Source organism: Periophthalmus magnuspinnatus, chromosome 8 (assembly GCF_009829125.3).
Source record: "Periophthalmus magnuspinnatus isolate fPerMag1 chromosome 8, fPerMag1.2.pri, whole genome shotgun sequence".
NCBI lineage: Eukaryota > Metazoa > Chordata > Actinopteri > Gobiiformes > Gobiidae > Periophthalmus > Periophthalmus magnuspinnatus.
Genome location: NC_047133.1, coordinates 11,930,555 through 11,954,402, shown reverse-complemented (window position 1 = coordinate 11,954,402; position 23,848 = coordinate 11,930,555). Strand labels below are relative to the sequence as shown.

The 23,848-nt window shown below is 37.4% G+C and overlaps 1 protein-coding gene across 1 annotated transcript; it reads right to left on the bottom strand.

Moving 5' to 3' along the window:
- Positions 1-882: 882 nt before the first annotated feature.
- sgsm3 (small G protein signaling modulator 3) lies at positions 883-23,350 on the bottom strand. Its single transcript, XM_033971244.2, has 21 exons — positions 23,129-23,350; positions 17,152-17,200; positions 16,903-16,988; positions 16,566-16,629; positions 14,963-15,174; positions 14,587-14,694; positions 14,362-14,505; positions 13,288-13,483; positions 12,215-12,360; positions 11,413-11,643; positions 10,559-10,741; positions 8,569-8,724; positions 7,744-7,798; positions 7,268-7,317; positions 7,036-7,188; positions 6,420-6,490; positions 6,292-6,340; positions 5,822-5,907; positions 5,268-5,390; positions 4,820-4,880; positions 883-2,728 (listed from the first exon to the last, which is right to left on the bottom strand). Exons 2-21 carry the CDS (start codon positions 17,156-17,158, stop codon positions 2,645-2,647), a joined length of 2,265 nt encoding a protein of 754 aa, XP_033827135.1. The 5' UTR covers positions 17,159-17,200; positions 23,129-23,350; the 3' UTR covers positions 883-2,644.
- Between the last annotated feature and the right edge of the window lie 498 nt (positions 23,351-23,848).

The window sequence follows — 23,848 nt, the reverse complement described above, 5'->3', positions numbered from 1 at the left end:
TAACAACATTATAACACTGCTTAAAGCTCAAAAGAGTCGATTTGGTTTAATATAGCACCTTTAAACAAATTCTGTAGCCACAGCTGGGCAGCTGTGGCTACAGAATTTGTTTAAAGGTGGGGTAGACTGACTAAAGCAAGACTGCCAATCTGCAACATCAAGAATTACTGTACATCACATTCAAACATTGGCAGCTTTGGCAAAGTGGGTGAAGTGTCTTGCTCAAGGACACAACAACAGTGAGTATCGGTAAGAATAAGGTTTGTATCGAGCCAGTTTTATAAGTAGCAACTTGGATGAAATAGATAAAAAATAGAAAAAAAGATAAGATCAAAATTAAAAAATACAATATTTAAATATAAAATATGCAATTTTTTTTTTTTTTTTTTAGCATAAAGTGAGATTTCTGGAATTTTTCTGGTACATTTCATTAACTTTCTGTTCATTCAGTTGTGGACCTTGTTTGCCATATTTATAGATCGCAGATCTTGATATTTATAGACAGCTCATCTTGGATGGATTAATAAAACATCAGTTAAATATATCACTTTGTCAACATCACCCAGCCTGTGTTTCATAAAAGATGCTAATTATTGTAACAATTATAATAATGTCTGAGTTAATAGATGTGTTTTTATCATTATGGCTGATCAACACTTCCCTAATTTTTATTGCGACATTTGTCATTATTGTACATAAACTAATGAAAAAGTTACTCCAAAGTCCAAGTTCTGACCTCCGAGTATAAATGGAACGCAGCATTATAGTCTGTCCTCCCCTCCAGAGCTATTCTCACCTTTACATCTGAAAAGTTACACAGTGCAGCTTTAAAAAGACTCCAATAATGCGCAAAGCATAAATAAACAAAAGACAGCACAGATATTCTAGATGAAATACAACATTTATTCACTGTGAATTTCAACAACATATATATATTTTTATGTATAGCTTTATTTACATAACATTGGCAAGTGCATGCTACCATAGTAACCCACCTACCCATAGTGTTATCATCACTACTCAGAAGGCAACAGGTTTTTAAAGTAACAGAGTACTTTTTGAAGTGTATTCTGAGGTATGCCGGACTATTTTTTTTATATTTTGTTTATATTTTTTTTTTGGAATGTTAAGATTTTGGTCAAACAGGAGACAGGTCCTTTGCGTTCTACATAGTCACATTGATGTAGACACAATTGTAGAAATATTGTTTGGAAAGTACACATTTTTTGCACTATTTTTTATTTTTAAAAGAAGAAAATATTAAGGGGTGATATTTGGAAGTGCAAGTGACATTTTGGCAACTTCACAAGGAACAGAACTCGGCTGGGCAATATTTATTTGGATAACACTGATCATATTTTTGCCATCTGAAATGTACTAAGGTAAGTTACGCGAAGTCGCTGTAAACGTCGCCACAACAAAGAGCCATGTAGCCGTAGGCCTCTGGAGCTGCAGATCACACTGGGGAGTAGTGGATTTTTTTTCATTTGAACCAAAATGACTACATGACACTACCACATACTGCACATATCACTGATTAAGAAAATGTGTGCAGAACAGTGGGCGTGTGTCGGTGAAAACGGGAGTTGATGCCAATATAGCGTCTTGAAAAAAGTGATTAAAGATTGCTCAAACATGCATAAAGCACTTCAAATACAACTTTGAGAGGGTGAATGAGAAGAACAACTATAACATCTTTAAAAGCTCTGAGAAGTCGATTTTGCAGAACAGGTCCACTTTAAGGTAATTGAATTGACTGTTATATTAAACAAAAAATTACAGAAATAATAATAATAATAATAACGCATTATTATTAATGTCTAATGTAGGGCTTTTCTATACGCTCAAAGTTACTTCACAATTTCTTGCATGGGGCCGACTGACAGAAGTGAGGCTGCCAATCTGCACCACTGGCCCCTCCAACCACCACCAACACTCACACCACATTCATGCTAGACGAGGTGGGTGAAGTGTCTTGCCTAAGGACACAATGACAGTGGCACTCCACTGTGGTACCTGGTATTCCCAGCGTCTCCCATCCAAGGAGTAACGAGACCCAGACCTGCTTAGCTTCTGCTTAGATCAGGCTTTAGGTTTGGCTAATAAAATAAATACCCTCCTTTGGAAAATTGCACAAAATGTTGATGTGCATCTTGATCAACGATTCTGACAATTTTCTTATGACACATCATATATTTTTCTTAAATTTGTCAAAAAAGCTAAATTTTTGCTGACCTATAAAGCAATTCTTAAACAAAACTGGTAACAAAATTTCAAAAAATGTGAACAGTAACATTTCAAGCCATGTGTTAGTAGAATTGTATAACATTCTATAGCAGCCCTTTGGCACTGGACAATTCTATATACACAAATGTAGGATGCTGTTGTCTTTTTCCAACAAGAAGTTAAAAAAGTTTTTTTGGCAGCTGTTAATGACTTTATACACAACTCAATTTTGCCCAAAATGCCACTTGCACCATGTTGATCTCCACCCTATGTTGCACAATAGATTTGGTTTATATACGGAGCCAGAAAATGCGAAAATTTTGAGAATTGTTAGACCAAGATGGCCTTATTCAAGTCTTATTGGTGTGGTTTTAACCTTTGATTGACAGGAGGCGCACACACACATAGCTGTATGTGTCTAACCGTCGATGTCCCAGCTAAAGAGATGATGCTTCACCAACATGTCCTGCACGCCTTCTTTGAGTGGCCTCTGCTCCTTCTCCTGCAAGACAAAAAACAGGGACAAAAATTACTACAAACAGTATACAAATCTGGAAGATGGGACGTGATGGAGAAGAAGGACGGTGAAAAGAGATACCAATTATGTAGGTTATATAAAACACCACATAAGTGCAAGAAAAACACCGGAACACCAAAAGTGACTGAACTCTACAGCCAAACAGGGACTGACACCATCTTGAATTCACACATCTATGTAGCTCTAATACTAAAGGTTCTACATTATGCCAAATAAATGTTTCTTCTTTTCTGAGAGTCATCCTCAGTGGTCAAAATTTCAGATTTTCGACTTGTACATGACAACTGGAATGATCCTGGAATTTTTACTTGGAAAATTGGAGAACTAATGATAGAGATTAGAAAATCCAACATGGTTGCACCCTGTGTTAGGTGATGATAAAAATTAAAAACAGAAAATTAAAAATGTTAAAATATTGATCATACTTGTGTTATGTTCCCTTTAGTTGCTCCCCACTGTCCACCCGCTTCTGTGAACCTGTTCCTGTCCAGCCTCTGCAGTTATAAATGTGGCATTATGCTCTGTTTTACTTATGTTGCCAACGCGTACAGGGAGCTTAGGGTGACCAGAAGACACTATTTACCTGGGACAGTCTCAGTTTTGAGCTCTGTGTCCCATGCCGGAGCAGAATTATCCAAAATCATTGATTTGTCCCAGTTTTATACAAGAAATGTCATACGTGTCCCCATTTTTGGCCAATTTGATAACCACCAACAGTAAAGGGGACAATACATACCGTAGTCATTTGTCATAACCATTTGCCACCCAGTTTTGAATTTTTAAGAACTGGACACTCTAAGTGAGCTAATGTCAACAAAACCAGAAATTCACTGACAATGTCCGGGTTACTAAATTAACTTACGGTAACTGGATCTTCATTTTGGCTAATTTGAGACCTTTCAATTGAATCTGTACTGTAATATACTGGTCATGGGCCAGTGGGTCATGGGTCTCTGGACCTGTCTGTTTATTTAGTTTGTAGAACAGGGACTGTAGCATTTAAGACAATCTCACTTTTTCAGTACTTTACAAAGACGTGAGTGTGGTCACTGGTGAATCTCCCCGAGTTCAGATGGGTGTGATTGACAGGTGGATTAGCCAATCTGAGGTGAGAGAATTTTGTTTGGGTGACAAATGAGCTTCTTCATTTCACACGTCACTGAAAAAAAATGATCTTATCACATGATCATGTTTGATTCTGGCTGGAGATGCAGCAGAGGGCGTGTAGGAAAAAGAGAGATATATCTTTCTGGATTTGTAGGGCAGCCTTCTGGTGTTCACAAGGCTGAATAATGCATAATATAGGACCTTTAGGTTCAGTGTCAGAATAGTCTAAAAAGTGAGTGATTCCCAAATGGTGGGTTTGGACCCTGAAGCAAAATATATTCAATATGCACATAGAATAAATAATATGTACAAAATATACTATAGATTAAAGGGGCTATACCCAAATATTTGTAACATAAAATCTATGTGGCCCTAGTACAGATATATTATAAAAGCAGCTCTTGGGTCAAAATGAGACTGCTGTGTGCCGTCTGTACCTGATTAAGTGTTGTCGCCTTCTGCAAAGCAAGTAAGGTTGGTATTAGCATGCTAGTTGTTGTTAGCATTATGGTGATGGCAAACCTCTGTTGTAGTCTCTGAAAGTTGCGAAAAGTGCTGATAAACTCATTCTGCATTCTGAGCATCCCAATTATTCACCGCTATGAGTGAGTGAGGAATAACTTTACACCACTGCAAACTGTTTAAAGTGAGCCCTTATATTTATCAGAGATTACCAAACAGAGTCCCATAGTCAGACCAGTTGAGAAGCAGTCCTCTAACACTAGATACTGTCACTGTTAGTAAAAGTGTCAGTTACAACAAAATTACCTAGAGATCCCAACTAAAGAGGTGATGCTGAACCAACACATCCATAACGTCTGCTTTCAGAAGAGCACTGGTCTGGAATAGCACACAGGCGTTATATTTACTAGCCTACATGCTACAGCTACACTAAATAAAATGGATATTTGTAGCACAAGGGTTGGCTTGGATAACAGTTGAACTCACCTCTTTCTTGTCAGGAAGCTCACAGTCCTGGGACAGACTGAAGGCAAACTTTGATAAGACCCTAAAACAAAAACAATCATTAAAAGTGAATTTGTATCTTTTGAACCAATGAACCAATGACTGGACCGTACAAACAAATACTCCACATTGATTTTACGAAGTGTCACAACAGAACAAGCTGAGAAGGCAAACTTAAATCCAGGTCAGAGAAAAGTACGTAAATAGTCTATATTTCTACTAAAATAGGCAGAAGTACACCCTGTCAGTGTCTCATTGTTCGTTTTGGTTTGTTCGGCACCGGCTTCCGCACGAACCATAATGCTCTTTGCTTTTGTTTACTTAATATTTTTATTTCTGTGTAACAATATCAGCCGATTGAGGATTCGGTGTATAAAGAATGAAAGGCTCAATAAGAAACAGATCAGCATAAAGAGAAAGGAGTGTGTACCTGAGTTCACACTTGATCTGGACCCAGCCCGGGCTGCGCAGGAAGGACCAGGGCTGGTACCACTTCTCCACCACAGCCATACTGGAGCACAGGACCTCCAGCCACAAGTGCAGCACCTGCTCACTGAGGGCAGAGGACAGGTTTACACTGTGTATCAGTTTATGTGGGTGTATGAATAGGGTATATCACATATGTCAAACTCAAGGCCCAGGGGCGGAACGCGGCCCTCCACATCATTTCATGTGGCCCTCGAAAGGGTAAACTCAAAGGTATGATGGTTTTAAAATGGAATTTTATCAGGAGATACGCAGTTACGCAGCCACATTTTTACATCTAGGCTAACTTGAACAAGTAATAAATACAGAAACAGTTAATTAACAAGTTAAAAAAGTAGTTTGATTTATTTTACATCCGGCCCTTTGAAGGCAGCTATTTTGCTAATGTGGCCCCCGGTGAAAATATGTTTGACACCCCTGGGGTATATGTATGTGGTATATGTAGGTGTATATATGGGTGGATGAGTGCATATGTTGTTTTCATGTGTTTAGTCTTACTTGAGTCCAACGCAGATCAAAGACCTGAACTTGACGTCCATCTGAGCGTGTGCAGAGTCGTGGCTCATGTTCACAGACTGCACTGCCTGAGGAGAGCACACACGGTTTAAAGCTCACCAACAGGATTATATTATTACTAGATTATCATATTATACTACAGTACAGTATTCAGATGCATTAGTACCAACATTTTGGGTATCTTAACATATGTACTGTTACTGAAGGCACATTTGAATCAGCCTGAAGACAAGATAAGTTGAACTGAAGAATATGCACAAAATGTACTAAACATTAAATTCAAATGATCAAAATACAGGGTCAAATCAGTTGAGAAGCTAACTAGCCTCTACATAATGTTTTATTTCTCTGATATATCAATATATCAGTTCATTTCTAAACTTTACTATATATTTATACAATACAGAGACGCTAGTGAGAAAAAAAAAAAAAAGACAAAAACATGCACTTACTCTGTACAACAGCTCCTCTGGTGTTAGAACTTTCCCATCTTCATCTAACCTGGATTTATGGAATTGGAAAATAGATTTAGTGACCCCAAAAAATGCTTAAAAAAACAACTCATATAGCACATTTTTACCTGTATGTTTTACACAACACCAGCCTGGAGTACACAGAGTTGAAGTCTCTCTCAACTTCTCTACTTGCCGCCTGTGCAAACCAGTAAAAAATAAATACATAATTATAATACACAGATACACACATGTATATATATGCATACACTGCACATCATATCAGGTTTTTCCAAGTTGTTGTGTAGTTTTGTATCATGCTTTTGTATATTTATAGAGAGTTGTCTTGTGGGAGCATCGATGACGCACAGCTAACTGTGAGCCCAGGAGAGATCACCAAAATACTCAAACATGCATGGATGACATATAAAACTTCTTCAGGCACGTTTTTGATGTGGGAACAACACTATATGGTAGAATTAAATTTGCATAATACTCCCTTTAAGTGTTTCTATTCCATGTATTTGTTGCATCTCATGTTTTTAAATGATATTGTACATTTGGAAAGGTTTTATTTGGGATTGTCCTGGTATAGGGTTATTATACCAGAGGTACAAGTACGATCGTTAGAAATTATAGAGATATTTTCTACTGAAATATACTGCACTTGAAAATGTGATACTGTGACAGGAGTAAAATGTGCATGTAAAGATAGTGAGTGTTACCATGACTACATTTGCCCACCTCCTCTATGAATAACCAGGGGTGACATGGTCCTCCCAGTATGGACGGCTTCTTGAGGCCGTGGTAGAAAATGGCCTTCAGAGCTGGACACAGCGTTCCCCGAACCAGGTCTGTCACAGCCTCGGTAACAGAGTCATCTCCTGCCAAAGAGTACTACCAGATACACACAGAAAAATGTATTTGAATAAGTACAATAAAAGTACCTAAATAAAATATAACAATGCATCTTTACCTCTTTGCTCCTCTCATCCAGTATTTCAACAAACTTGGCAGGAAACCATCCTGAAAAAAGAAAAATAATAATTCTTAGACTTTGGCTTAAAATTATTCTGAAATGTTTTTTTGTTTCCATTACCACTACTCCTGCTTTGATCATTTTTTTCATTTTATGTTTTATGTTATATTTTTTGTTTAATTAGCTTTTTATTTTTATTAACAACACTTACTACTTCTGTTTTTTCTGTAGCTTATTAGCAAAATATTACAATAAAAATATGACAGAGTATCAACATAAATAACCTTGCCTTGAACTACTTAGACCATAATCCTTTGTGCTAGTTTACTGTATTCAACTGTAAAATTTTATATATTTTGACCTATTGAGCTATTCTGGGGGCATTTTTTATTCAATATTTGACTTTGTGTTTAGAAATAATATAAATGCTATTGAGCCAAGTTAAAACATCAGAAAAACAAAAAGGATCCCACCTCGAAGCCCATTGAGCTCCCCTACCCAGCAGTGTTCATCCTTCTGTGAAATGATCTGTGGAACAAAAAAACTTCAAGATCTTCATCTTCAAAGCCACTGAAATGTAACGCTTTTAACACGCTCAAATTGACTGTTTCTAAACCTACCATCATGTTTAACCATTACATTAAAAAGCAGAATGAGAAGGACTCTGAATACTTTAGTAGTAGTTTAGTAGTTTAGTGGACTTAAAAAAAAACCATAATAAAAGTAAATAAATAATAGTAATAATAATAATAATTACATTGATTTTTTTGACTGAAAATACTGCTGTGGTTTATTGAAATTCTTTACGCTTTTTTATTTTCTTTTAATTTACATGTTTTTTTGGGGACATTACATGAACTTACATTCAGTTCCTGGAGACCGGGCCTAACCTCTCACTAACCACACTACCTGCCAAACCTTAACCTATTTTAACCCAGATCTAAACTTACCCTATTTTAACCCATATCTAAACTTACGCTGTTGATCTAATGATTAAGAATTTACATTATGGGGACCTTATTTTTTCCTCAAAAGAGAGACAGGTCCCCATGATGTCAGTGTGTGTACAGATTTTAGTCCCAACACATCACATAAAAATTTGGGCTAAACTAGGACTAAATCCGAAACTAAACCTGGATGAGACCAGGAATACAGCAGGACCAAACCGAGTCTTTACCAGGATTACACCAAATCAAACCATGACCTAACCCTAACTAAAAAAGACATTGCTTGAGTCTGCTATATAGTTACAATCTATGACACATGCGGATCATTGCGTCTCAAATGTTGTAACATACAGTGATGATGTCGTTTTTCCTGAAGCCCAGCTCGTCGTCATCATGGCGCTCAAAGTCCAGCAGCGCTTTGGCCCGTCTCCTCCGGTTCCTGGACACCATCAGGAAGTTCTCATGGTCCCTCTGGTGGCTCTCCATGGAGTAGTCTGGCGTCAGGTCCTGGGGTATATTAAATTGTGTCAGATATTCTATGACATTTTCAAACATTTTTATCATTCTCTCACTCAAGATATCTACCACTAGGATCAGCAGTGAACAAGGACTAAACACTAAAATATTATACTAGGGCCAAACAATGTGTAAAAAAGGTGCAAACTGCAATAAACCAAAAAAAAAAATGCACCAAAAATTGGACTAAACCTAACTTTAGATTTTCTTTCCTGTTTACAAATGGTAGACTAAACATGGTCTCAAGTGGAATTAAAGCACACCAGGACTATTTATTTATTTGATAGGGACAGCGCATATTAATGAACATCTGTAAAGACAGTGTAAACATGCCAGATTATAGCAAAAAATACTAATTTCCACCTGTTGTCCCTAGGCAGGTACACAGACAACAAATACAACATAGACATTACAAAAATACAATAAAAGCAGCTAAAGGTGCTCACAGACCTGGTTTTCCTTCAGCCACAGTTTAAGGTGCAGTTTGAATGTGGACAGAGATGAACATTCTCTTATTGTCAGAGGAAGACTATTCCAAATATGAGTCCCTTTAACAGAGAGCACGGTTTGTCCAAATTTAGTGCGTCTGTGTGGTACATCACAATCTCCTCGAGATGTGGCCCTGGTTCCCATCCCAGTTACAGTCTTTAATTTGATAAAGTCTTTCAGCGGAGGAGCAGCAAGTCCATGTGGAACTTTAAATATAAAACAAGCATTTTTAAACTGTATAAAATTATCAAAATTCAACCAATTATATTTTTCTAAAACAATACAATGTTGAAAGGAGCTAGGATTTTATAAGATTTTTATGGCTTTTTTAAAGAGGGATTTGATTGGTTTTTGTGTTGTGCCGGCAGCAAATGACCAGGTGGTTATGCAATATTCAAAATGAGAAAAAATCATTGAATGTAAAAAAAGTTTAGCTGAGTGCTGTGTCATAAAAGGCCTTACATGTCTAAAATTTCGCACATTAAAATTGATTGTGTTTGTCATTTGTTTTATGTGTTTCTTAAATGTCAAATTCGGATCCAAAGTCAAACCTAAATACTTGAATTCTTTGACAAGATCTAGTTCTACTCCATCCAAAAACAAAACAAAACACTGGAGCGCTGCAATTCATTTGCTTTTTTGGTAAACATCATACATACAGTTTTCTTTATGTTAAGTTGCAAGCAAGAACCTGCAAGACTAAACCAGGACTACAGCAGGAGTAGGGCAGGACTACAGCAGGAGTAGGGCAGGACTACAGCAGGAGTAGGGCAGGAGTAGGGCAGGACTATCACCAGGACTATCACCAGGACTATCACCAGGACTATCACCAGGACTATCACCAGGACTATCACCAGGACTATCACCAGGACTAAACGCACTACATGTTGGGTTTCCATGCTGCTTGGCGATATTACATTGATTTCCCTTCAAGATTGTGATCCTAACCTTAACTATAGTCACTGCTTGCCTAACCTTAACCTTAACCCTAACCTTAACCTATTTCAACCAACATCTCAACTTAAAATCATCTTGATGATACCAGGACTAAACCAGGACTAAACCAGGACTAAACCAGGACTAAATCTGAATTTGAAGTCATGTTGTTTATCTTTATACCGGGATACCGATACCTTAAAATCATCTTGATATCAGGACTAAGTGGGGACTAAACGGGGACTAAACAGGGACTAAACCCATATCTGAATTTGAAGCCATGTTGTTTATCTTTATACTATACCAGGTCTATACCAGGACACAACCAGGCACAAATCAAAGACTAAACAGGTCCAAACCAGAACTCCCTGCACCCCTTGTCCCCTTTAAGTAGAGTTACCGTGCTCCCGTGGCGTGGGTCCAGACAGTGGAAGTGCTGAGCTGTGCGTGTGATGGCCTCCCTCAGAGCAGCCACCAGCTCAGTCTGTTTGATGTTCTTAGACTTGAGGGCCTCTGCCTCATCCTCTCCAAACAGAAGGGAGCTCAGGGTGGACTTCCTGCGCAGAGACTGTCTCCTCACCACCTACACAGAGAAAATGCACCACTCTAGTATTGCTAATACTATAAACTTGTCATCAGCTTTTTCTACATTCATCTCACTTTATGTAACCTTTATTTTACCAGGCAAAAACAAATTCTTATTTACAATGTTAGCCTGTGTGTGCTAAAAAGCATTCGAGAGGAAGGGAGTTGACACAGAAACAATTAGCATTAACACACATAGGCTTAAATAATTCTGTGCCATGTTGTAACGTCCCTTTATGTAATGCAGTTAGGGTAATGTTGGATGCATTATTCACTGGAGGTACAATAATGCCCATCTTGAAGCGAGCGCAATGCATCAATAAACAGGAAACACCTGCTGCTAACGTGGCTTAGCTTTGTTTTGCTAAGCATGTGGGCTTTGGGTGAGAAATGTTCTACTTTGTTGTCTTGTTTTCACAGTTTTTTATCCAATCATTTCGCTCTGATGGTTAAGTCTCTCCTTAAGATAAAGCGATTCGGGAGGCGAAACAAACCAGATCAGCTTCGGACCCCACAAACGGACCACTACGGTTCACTTAAGATAACAGATACACTTTCAGACCATGCTGCTATACATTAATGTTATTTTAAAGAGGGGGTATTTTACTTCTATGGGGTATTAAAAGGTAAATAATAAAAGACCAAGACAAAGTTACATCACATATCTACCTTGTTGATGTTGCTGTTGATCGCCGTGTTGCCGTTGTTAAGTTGGGCCTGTTCGTTGAGGATGTAGGCCAGGTGCTTGTGTCTGTGCGCCTCCAGTGTCTCCTGTGACAGAGAACCGGCCAGCCTCATGGCCTCTCCCAGCAGCACCGCCACATCACGGAGCTGACTCGGCAGGTCCGAGAGAGTGTTAAAGATGGACGCCGAGTTCTCAGACGAAACCAGCTCGTCCTCCTACACAGACAAATATATGATATGAAGTTATTATTTGGGTCATCAACTAGTCAGAGGTTATTTTGCTGATAAGTTAACAAACTAGTGAGCAAGGGCCTTTTATTTTGTTCGTTAAGGATTACGAACTGTACATAATTGTTTGTGCATGTTATGTTTTAAAAAATATACTGAAAATGAAGGAAAAAAAACAGCATTTCATAACATAACAGGGTCAGATCATGATTTGATTTTCATTGTCATTGCCCAGCCCCTATTACATTTTTTTTAGGAAAACATAGATTAAAATTAAAACCTCCTCCTGCTCGTTTTCATGGAAATGTTCCTTTGGCTATAATGTTCCACAGTACGGCCTCAAACATTGATGATGTGCCACCTATAGAAAGTTACGTACTGTACCTTTAACACTTCAAACTAAATTCTCCTTCAAACAAATTTTTGATTATTATTGATTATTTCAGCGTTGCGTACTTTAGTAGAAAATGTGTTGTATTTTAGATTTTATTCTAAATCTTCAATCTCATGTAAATGTGTCTTCTGCATGTGACTAGCTTGATGCGCATGTGATGAGTACCTTGATTTTGAGCATGCCCAGAGTGACCTGAAAGAGAACCAGAGAGCCCTGGTAGAAGAGCAGGTCCCAGATCCTGAGCAGCAGCCGGATGTCCACCACACTGGCAAAGGACGTTAGGAACCAGTGCAACGTGATCAGGGACAGCTCTGGAGAGGAGACACAAAATAAACTGATTACAGTTACTTCTAATAAAAATAATGGCTCTGATTTAGAAATAATTACAACTGCACAACTGTAAAAACTGAACTTTACGGCAAATGTATTTAAAGAAAACAACTGATGCTATATTTCTGGCATTTACTAATAAACTAATAGATAATGTAAACCCTAAATTTCATATTTTAATCATTGTAAACCATAATAATTTAAAACTAAAAAAGGTCAAAACTGCAGAACGTATGCTGGCCCAACCTTTTCTAACAAACATTTCATATTTTGTTTATGAGCTACAGTCTAGATTTTCAAAGAATTAAGTAAGTACAGGTACAAGCAAGTACAGGGCCATAGGCGGTGATGGGAGGTAGGTGAAAACAGACATTTTTTGAGCGCTCAAACAGAGGATAACATATGATTCCTCAAACATGAATCACCCATGTACCATCCCATCCTCTAAAATACATCAAGTACATCAAGGGGCATTCTAATAATAAAGTAGAGTAATGATCTGATATTTTGTGTTTAGTTCAGATTTGACACCTTTTGTTGTTCTGGTAACTGTTTATGTGTTGTTGTAATGTAACTGCTTTTGTATGTGAGAAATGGTTACTATGATGATAAGTTGGTCTGAAGGTTCTATTGATCAGTAACTGGCCTGTTTGGGAGACTGGCTCTAGTGAGTTGAGACTGCTGTGGGTTTGCTCTTGTTTTGGAGTGGATTATGGCCTGCAGTAGCCCTTGTGTTCAGAAAATAAACAACCAGCAGAAATTTGGCAAATTTTTCTTACACCAGAACATGTCAGTATTATTACTAAGCTAATGATGAGAAGGCTATAACATGGTTAAAAGCTCAAAAGAGTGGATATAGCGGGATATGTTTCCTTTTTATTATTTTTGATGGTCCTTTCTTCCTGTACCTATATCATGGTCCTGCAACAGGCGGTCCAGGTCGGGCAGGTACTGCACTATGAGCTGCCTCAGTACTCTCTGGTCAGTCTGCACGCCCAGCAGAGTGGAGGAGAAGTACGAGGGAGGGAGGAGGTCCTCTATCAGAGCACACATCATCCACAGCACGTCCTCCTCCTCCAGGAACAGCAGTAGACATGACACGACCTGACGGGAGAAGTCAGACAGTCAGAGACACAGAGAGAAAGTATATTTCATCCTTTTTTTTTTTTTTTAAGGAGCTAGAAAAAAAATCAAGGGTGGGTAAGAATAACGTTACTAAGGAGTGGTCCAAGAAAATTTAAAGGAAAAAACATAATGCATAAAATCTGGTATTTACAAAAGGATAGAGATGAAAATGAGAAACAAAATCATATCTGAAACACAAGAAACACAAAAGTTCAAATCAAGCTTTTGTCACTTGTACTTGCAACTTTTACTCAAGTAAGAGTAATAGTACTTCAATAAAATATTACTCAAGTATAGGAGTAAAAGTATGCTCCTAGAAAAGTACTCTGAAAAGTATAATTTCTAAATGTCTAAATGTAACAGTACTACCGATACGAGGAAGAAAAGGCGAGATTTGAGAACTATTTTTTTTTACATCAAAACAAAAAAGATAAAACCAAGACCAACCAAAATCTAATGTCGGACTTAAGGAAAATCGTGAATAAAATCTGCCTTTTGTCCATTTTACCAAAAACAGAAGTGTACTGTTTTTTTTTTGTCCAAAAACAGTAAACTTTTGTGAAATGGACAATTTTGTGTGGTCTCCACATATTTATTTTCTTGTGCGTCAACCAATGTTGTTCTTGTTTGAGAGTGAAGTATTACACAAAAAAATGAATGTGAGTGAATACATGCAAGAGTGCCACAATATCACTTTATAAAGAGCATTTTTTTTCCATCACTTTTTGCCGCATTTTTAATAAGCTGTTTTAGGGCAGATATTCGATATTCTAAAAAAAATACATTTCAATATTATCATTTTTTCTATTTACCCCCCAGTTCAACCACACACTGGGTTAGTATGCCCTTGCTCTCACCATTCCCGTGCCCTGGCAGTACCCTATATCTGGATAGAGCCATGCCAGCCCCCGGAGTACCCGCCTCAGCCTGGGCACCCCCACACTGCTCATGTTGTTAAAGCAGGCATTAGAGGGCATGGTTCGCAGAAGGTCCTTCTCAATCTGTGGAACAAAGGACAGAAAATATGTGTAAACTGAATGACATTTAATGTAATGATTATGTACTACAGTGTAGGATCTGACCTGTTTTGAAGTGGTGCTTTCATCATTAGAACTATTCTTAATTATCTCTCTGTAGGAAATCTCAGAGGTCCTCTTCTTTTGGAGTGCTCCTGACAAACGCATCCAAAGCTGATGGAAAAAATGTATACATTTTCACGTTACATTACCAAAATAATTGCAGCATTTGTGAATATTTAAAAAGGGATTGTAGAGTCAAAAAGCGTCCAATTATAAAAGTATATTTTAATGTCTGTGAACCAGAAAGTAAGGCTGTTACCATCCTAGTTTAAGTTAGCAGTGATGTGACAGTATTACTCTGGCCTCTGAAAGCTGTTTAAAATGGACTAGCTTTTAGTGTTTTTCACAATACTGAGACTTTAGAGAGTCACCCTAGTACCTGTGGTCTCATACTGTGTGGTATACCCCCGAGCACCAACGAGCGTAGCCTGTCGGAGTGTGGCAGGGTGGGGGAGATCAGGTCCCAGGTCAAATCTCCCACTGTGTGGTTGTGAGTGAACTCCAGGTGAGCCTGCCAACGCAGCCTCTGCTGGGGGTCCTCTCGCTGGGGAGAGCCCTCACTGCACAGCCAGCTCTGGGCCTCCACACCCTCTGGAACACAGAAGGGAAGGAGGAAGTACTAGTTGTTAAATATATAAATTATAATAAAAAAATAATAATAATAATAAAAAAGGTTTTGTATTTATTATAGACAGTAGTAGTAGTAATACTATGTTTTACTATATAAACTATATATAACTATTGTGTGTATGACATTTTTCATAATATAAGTCGCACATTTAGTGATCTGGAGTGAGATCGAGAGTAAAATTGTAAGCTTGTTTTTTATGCTTTAGTTATCTGATCTTACGTTAACATACCAGACATTTATTCAGTTCACCGTCTATACTTCATGTAGCTGAACAAATATGTGTTATGTAACAGTTGATTATACATGATACAGTTCAGTTGTTTGGCCACAAGATGGCGCTGTTGTGTCTGTAATACCTTTAAGAAAATGTACTTGACTCGTTTTCTTTTCTATATTTCATATTTAATTTCCCCTCATTTATTTCCCCTTCATTTATAAGACCATAAAGGTGATTTTTATTTGGAACAATATCGTAAATGTTTAGTTTATCATAAGTCTAGTTTAAGGTCGCAAAAACTAATTCCGTTGTTTTCCGGTTCAGTCTTACCTAACAGAGCACTATTTAAGAAACAATTGAAAAGTAAAAATAAAGTTTTGGGTTCACCGGTTTGTTTACTAGCAGGCCAAAGTGGTATGTATATTTTCCATGAGTTCATGTGCAGTTTTGTGTGTATATGTAATATGAGCCAGAGCTTATGTTATATTTTATGTGATTGTTAGTTCTACTGTGTGAACTGTGATGAAGAAGTAAGACCACAGTGAACAGCAGTGAAAAGAACTCTTATGTCTCTCATGTTTGTGGACAAGCCGGCATTAGTCACATTAGCGTAGAATATCTGATTAACTGTTAATATCTTACATTAACATACCAGACACATTCAGTTTCGTCTATGCTTCATATAGCTGAATAAATATAGCAGTAAATGTGCTACGTTAGCGTGCTGTACTACTATTCAGCCTGCTGTTCTCTATTTTATTGTTATTTTTATAACTCGCCTTTAAAAATAAAATGTCTGCTCTTGGTCTCGAATTTTGTAAAATAAATTTCCTCAAAAATGCGACTTATAGTCCAGTGCAATTTATATACTTTTTTATGTTATGCATTTTTTTGTGGTGCAAAATACTCTAGAGCGATGTATAGTCCGAAAAATATGGTATACAAAACTATTTTAGTTCAGTGCTGATGTAGACTATGTTTGACCCTGTTCTAGTTCTGGTTTAGAAATGCGACATCTCAAGTGTTTGAATGGAATACAAAAAATCTGTAAGTTCATTATTTAAATTCAGTCTATCCACCACTAATAGAGAAATATTGAACCATAAAGTTAATGTAGTGTTACATTTTAAATACCTTCAATGTCCACTCTGAAGCCAAACTCATCATACTGAACTTCAGGCTGCTCTGAAAGGTCTTTCTGTAAAAACAAAATCATTTACACCAGTTCAATCAAACTCAAGCTTTTGATTTAATTTATCAAATCATATGATACGGTGTTTTCAAAGTTTACATGCACACCAAAATCTGATGGTTAGCAGATTTCTGTACCTTTAAGAAAATGACAGAGAAAGAGAAAGAACATGATTTTGCCCTTTACAGGTCATTTTAATAACCTTACAACAAATCTGTCAATATCAGATTTTGAGAGTGCGTGTGACCACAGCCAGATAGTGAATGAACTATCCCAAACCTGATGGTATTTGGCTAAAATGTCCTGCGGCCACATGCTGGGGGTCAGAGCGGAGAAGGGCCCTCCAGGAGCCGGGGTGTACGTCCCTGAAAGAGACAGATACATTATATAACCAAAGACCGGTAATGCAAAGAGAATATCACAGTCATTCTGTTGTTTTCAGTCAGGCTTTAAAATCGGATTAACTGCACAACTCTATTTCAAACGAGATTGTGATCAGATCACACATAATACAACAACATAACATACCTGACATGATGCAAAGCTCTTGGTCAGTCTGCCGGAGCGTCAGAAAGTCCTTAGTGATCACAAACAAACAACAGCAGACAGTGTTAGTCAGAGAGCAGCTCGGCACAAATGTGGACCATATGACTGCACTCCGGGCTAAAGGCTCAATCACTTCATAAACAACTGCACTGTGTGGGACAAAAGAGGTACTGTGCTGTTTATAACCAAAAATATTACACTTCTGAAATAAACGAATTAGCATTCAATTTAGGGCTGAACAACTGCAATGTTGCTGTGATTTGGTTGGTGAATGATGTTTTAAGATTAATTTTATTCACAGTGGTCACACATTTTGGTCTAAATGGAGCAATAGCTAATTTTGCACACATTCCCATGGAGATTTTTGGCCTTCTTCAGAATGTTTTATATTATTTAATAATTACAGCCTTACTTATTTTATGATTGCAACCATTAAAATGGAATTTGAATCATTTTGAGAATCGTTTGGGAATATTCAAAGATGGGATATACTTTATGGGATTTAATCAACAGAAATTAGATTAACAGATACCAAAATATCCATATTCACACTTTTCTCCATAAAGTTGGTATTGCTTTGCATGGAATGTTCTGTAGTATGGCATTAAATTTATTTAGTATTTATTTCATTAAGGGTGTTTTATTGCTAAAAAACAACATGCATTCTTACAGTGAGTGAGTTCGTCTTTACTTCAAATCTGGCCTGCAACTAGGCTATTTGGTGTAACCTAATTGTCTCCATGGACATTGAGACGACGACCATACCATCCGTCATATAAATTTATAGGCAAAGCAAGCAGGTGGAGGACCCTCTACCAGACGTTACATGTTTTACTATTGGACAGTAGGGGAAAATCTCACATTTTTCTGGTAAGCATTGTGATAACGATTAAATTTATGTTTTAAAAATAAGATTCTGTTAAAAGTACACATTTTAAACGTGTCCTGAAGAATTGACAAAAAGACTGAAAGAGGAACTGGCATGAACTGGTGTGTATACTTGATTCCATTTAAATTAGAGATCAGCAGTTATGTTTTTTTCAATGGCAGATGCATTGTTTAGTGTCCAGAGAAACCAATGCCCGATAAGCTTTACTGATATTTTTGGGCCGGTATGCAGTGCCAATTTTGGTAATTTGACTCAAGTTATCTCTCTGTGGACTAAAGTTTTTAAATAAAGCTTTAAGCATATACTCTTTATGCATATGAAGGCAGCTGGTTGGCCAAACTAAATATTGGCCTCTGCTGGAGATTTAAGGTCAATAGCCGATATGCTGCAAAGTGTAAATATATAGATATATCAGTCTATCTCTAATTTAAATTGCAATTTTGATTAGACAGAGATTCCTCTTGCAGCCCTACTGGACTGACTGTGCAAAATCGAGGTGAAGAGTGAAGCAGCATTCAGCTATTTGCCAAAGATAGAAAATATATGGGCATCCTGCAGCAAATCCAACAGAGATCAAAACTGTCATCATCACATCCTATAATTCAACTCTGCCCTTCTTTCCATCCTCAGGCACAGACTGATTCAACAAAAACCCAGCAGACAGCACAGCCATTTTGTTATTATTTGTCACAAAGCCAAAAAACTACATAAAACTGGAACACTAGCTGCTTTGAGCAAGATGTCTCTAAAATAGCTGGATGGGGAACAGAACAGGTCCACTGTCTGTCAGGATGTGAGCATATGTAACAGACTTGATTTGGTGGGATAGTATTTACATATTTATAATAGTTTTACATTTAAGTGGCAGTTTGTGGAAAGAAAAGCACAGAAGTACAAAACACAAGTAGCGGTGAGTTCTACAACGGAATACCTCTACCTATGTCAACACAAAAATTCTATCAAAGGAACGTACAAGGAAGGCGTGGAAGTAGGTCGGTCACGATATCACATTTTGAAATGTGATATATTGCTGAAGTAAATACAGGCGATAAACGATAATATTGAAACCAAACCATAGAGCATAATTATCTCCAAAAAAGTATTCTTAACTGTACAAAACTGAAGTACAATAAATAAATAACAGAATGCAACACTTAAGTAGTTAGTTTGTCTATAATGAGTCACAGAAGTTCATAATTTGACCTTCTACAGCTCAAATCTCACCATGGAACAGAAAATTTACCAAATATTTCCCACTAGTACAAAGAAAGAGTATCCACTATAAATATTGACCTCCAAAAATGATTGTTCCATCTGTCATGTATTGGACAAAAAGTTGATATAAGATTTATTGTGATAAGCCTACGCTGAAGACATTATAAAATACACCTCTACTTCCAACGAGGTATTAAGGTGTTGCAGCCCCCTCTATTGTCAGCAATGGGAATGAACAGTGAGAACATAAACCAATGAAGCCCTTAGGACATGCGAGTGCTTTGCTAATAGAGCCATTGTTTTGTTGTGAATACTATTTAAGCACAGAATGAGTCTGGTGATAGTTTATGGGCTAAGTAACTGCAGGAGAAGTTTTTACCTATGATGCAACAATTTGGGCAAAATGCAAACAGAGCATTTTTGAACACTCAGAAGAGATGACTTTGGATTAATCAAGCGTAAATCAAACAAAATACAACTCCAGCTATGTTTGTGATGAGAGGAGAACAATATAACAAGCCGAGAAAAGTCAATTTTGCAGTGAAATGAGTTGTGTAGTCTGTCATATGCATTTTAAAGCAAGGCAACTCGGCTCCAAAATCCTGCCAAAATGAGTCATCCATGGTAGCAGCAGCAGCAGCAGCAGTAGTAGCAGCAGGCTCGATGGATCTCCCAGGGGATTAGGGAGTTTAGAAAGATGAAAAATCAATTTGTGACTGGGAGAAAGGCCAAATGCTGTGAGGCAGTGACTGTAGCTAACTGCGGCGCGGATTACGAAAGGCTTACAAATACAACAAAAAAACCTTTAACTGTGGAAGTAAAAGGAGTAGCTAGTAAAGAACGGATTGATTGAAATTGCCGAAAAATGGTGGTAAAAATACATTTAAAAATGACTGAATAAACAAACAGAATAGAAGTACATTGAATAGGATCATGTCAGCTAGCATAAAGAAATTACACTTAAAGAAGTACCATGTAACTTTTTAGTTGGAGGGTCACCCATCTGCACTTTTTATGGGTAGTGGAGCGGGCACTGCCTCATTTATAAGGTTTCACAAAGTGGCATTAAACTCATCCATCTCTATGGAGACAAGCAGGTGACCCCACCAAGCCCAGTTACAGGTTTGATCAGTGAAGAGACAACCCCACTCACAGTAAGACTGCATGTTTTTCAAGGGTTTTTTCTTCTTCTTTTTTTCCTTTTTTTGAGTAATAAAAACTCTTAACTAAATAAATGCAAGATACATTTAATCTCATAGTGTTTAACATTCCAGACAAGGTGAGAATGATTTTTTGAGTTGATGGTTGTTGTTGGTCTTATTGAGTCTGTGGTTACAGATAATAAACAAATCTCTGTCACCATTCTGTGTTTTTTGCATTGCTATTACAGAGGTGTGCTAAAGTAAGGCAAGTTTATTTACATAGCACAATTCATGCACAAAGTAATTCGCAGTTACATTAAAATCACAACAAAACTAATCAAAACATAAATAATCATCATAACATTAGCATTAAAAGATAAGTGTGCATATGACTGAAAGTTTTTTTATTCTGCATAGTTAAACACAACTATTTTGAGCCTATTTTGAGCTTAAGTAGAGGCCTGTCTCACATGTTCAGCAGGAGGCCGGCCCCTGAAGTCCTCAGAGTGTGAGATGGTTCATATGACACTAACATGTGAGAGATGTACTTTGGTGCTAGTCCATGGAGAGACTTGTACAAGCAGAGCTGCTTTAAAGTCTATTCTCTGAACCACAGGAGCCAGTGCAGAGACCCAAGCACAGGACGCATGTGTGAAGTACTTCCTGGTTCTAGTCAGGACCCGAGCAGCAGTGTTTTGGTTGCCTGGACGTGCCAAAATATTGAAATATCCATTTTGATACTATATTTGGTGATACAATATCAATATTGTAGGCTACTGTATTGATATCTATTTCTTGGTCTATTTTACAAATAAAATTGTGTGAAGGAAAACTTGTTACGTTTGACATATTCACCATTTTGATGATTAAAATGGGTCCATTCAATATTAGGTTTGTGTCTGTGTAATCCCTCAGTCATCCAGGTCTGATCCATAGCAAAGGACGAAGTTTACAACAATTTGTCCAGTTGACAGATTTAAACTTTGTCCTTTGCCATTAGGTTTGTGGTTTAACAAATAATTATGGTTGCCAAAATGTGATTCTCAACAAATAGTGATGCACTCTATATCATGTGCAATATATTGTTATATTAATTATTGTGAGCCATGTATCGTGAGAGACCATGCCCTGATTTCAACAGTACATTAAGTCACATTGACAAACATTATTATTATAACATTATTATTCTGAAGACCTGATGCAAAAGGGTAACAACAGGAATGACAAGTCACTACAGTTTTAAGCTACTGTTCAAACAATGGAAATCTCATGCTCTGCTGTCAGTGTTTGTCTACACACCCACAGGGACAATAAGGAGGAGACATCCTGCTGCTAGCAACACTGGTGATTTCACTCCTCAGGTCAGCAGCCAAATCATTTCTGACAAAGCAAGCCAATTTCCCTGTTTGCCATCGCCCCCACCCAAGGGTGCTCACGACAATGGAGTTTGTGGTGACTCATACAAGGCTATAGCTAGAGGTGGGAGATGAAAAGTGGTGTTTCTGAATATTTGCGGTTAACTTTGTGGTCAATTCGTTTTTTCAGCAAATGAATCCTTACCATGAGAGTTCACTTTCTTTCCTCCACAAAAGGTTAAAAAAAAGTAGACCATATGTACTTTAAAGGTACATTAACTTTCAGAAGATGGCATGTCACCTGTATAATTCCATGTAAATAGAAAGTTAAAATAATACTTCAGAACATTGTACATGAAAATAGATTAGTTTTATGTCATAATTTGGCAGATTATAGCCATAGGAACAACATTTCCATGGAAACAAGCAGAAAGAGGCAAAGGAAAGATCCAGGCCAGGTCTGTGGAGATGCAAGCCTGGTAACAGTTTTTTTCAGTTTTTAGTACAATAAACATAACTAAATAGAAAATACATGCTTTCATTTTAATCTATGTTTTGACTAAAAAGTGACTCTGGGTTTAAAGGTGCACTGTGTAACAATTCTGGCAGACTGTCACCTGCTTGTCTAGAAATGTAATTTGTTTGCATGAAATGTTCCCCAATATGGCATTAACATCTACGTAGGATTTAGTTAATTACATGTTAATTTTATTGATAGAAAGAATCATTGCGAGCGGTGTTACTTCTCCACAGATCTGACCTGTCACTTAGCCTGGTCACACACGTGCTTCACATGCTTGTCTCCTTGTAGATAAATGCCATACTGCACAACATTCCAGACAAAGCAGCAACACCTCAATAGACACTAGTTTAGTATTAACCAAATAAAATAAAAAACAAAGAGCTTGGTTAACTGCATCTGATGCTGATAATTAAATTATATGAAAACATAAATATATATTAAGAATTGAATAGTTCTCCTTCCCAATACATTGCCACTGCAGAGAATAAAATTAAAAAAGTCATCAAATTCATTCCCGTTGACAAGTTAAAGACCGATTGTGTGTGACGTCAGTAAACAATCTGCGTAATGAACGTGGCTTAACGTCACCTCGTAATTGAGTTACTACTTTAATACCGTTACGTTTTGCTTGACTTTTCCACGTCATTATATTGAGAACTGAGTAAATACAATCTTTAAATTAATGAAATCGTTTAACACAGGAGCCAAACCACTGATCAATAACCCAAACTCCATCCATTCGTTTTGGAGTTGTCAGCTGTTAGCCTGGCGTTATCATTAGCCACATGCTAGCTCTATTCCCAATGCAATCCTACGAGCAGCGCTGCAAACTTACCTCGGGATCATGCTAGCAGAAACACGGGATCGCTGTTTTTACGAGTCTTGGATCCACGTAGAACTGCAAACGGCGATCGTCAGCCCATCATTCGCGTTTTATTTTATTTTAACCAGTTGTGCCTTTTGGAGTGCACCTGCTAGCGCCGAGTATCTGCCCGGTATCCTTGCGCCTGCCGTATCTTTTTCCATGTACATCCAAAATGTAGATCCACATCCCGGAACTGGTGTTACTCCGCGAGGGATAAAATGACGTGGGTTAACGAGATGCTTTTTTTTTTTTTTTTTTTTTTTTGATCCCCCATCGCATCCATTCATGATTTTGTCCCCACTTCATTCATTAGAACTGGGGAAAGAGCCACCAATTTAAAAAAATAAATAAAACAAATCTGCTGTATTCTTTATGCGTGTTGCAAACATCTAAAAAGTATAGAGGCAAAAAATGTCCATGTTCAAATTGGTGTAAAAATAATGTTTGAAACTGAAAAAGAAAAATGGAAATGAACTATAATGGTTGCTTTGACAAACTGTAAACAATGATAGTTAATGGAGTGATAATGAATTGATTTCCAAAATACGTTATAAAATACATATGTTCAAGTCTGAATTATTTCACCTTCAGATTTTTTTCACTTTTGGATTTTTTTTTTTTTTAAATATCATGGCCACCGAGGCAGTCTATTCTTTTACAATTGTCCCTATTACATTTATCCTAATGTAA

What these genes read in the sequence shown, in the direction of transcription:
- sgsm3 (XM_033971244.2), bottom strand. An exon ending in ACTGCCAGGGCACGGGAATG is followed by an intron (nt 13,484 to 14,361) that starts GTGAGAGCAAGG and finishes TTCTCCCGTCAG; the next exon opens with GTCGTGTCATGTCTACTGCT. An exon ending in TGGATGAGAGGAGCAAAGAG is followed by an intron (nt 7,189 to 7,267) that starts GTAAAGATGCAT and finishes TGTATCTGGTAG; the next exon opens with TACTCTTTGGCAGGAGATGA.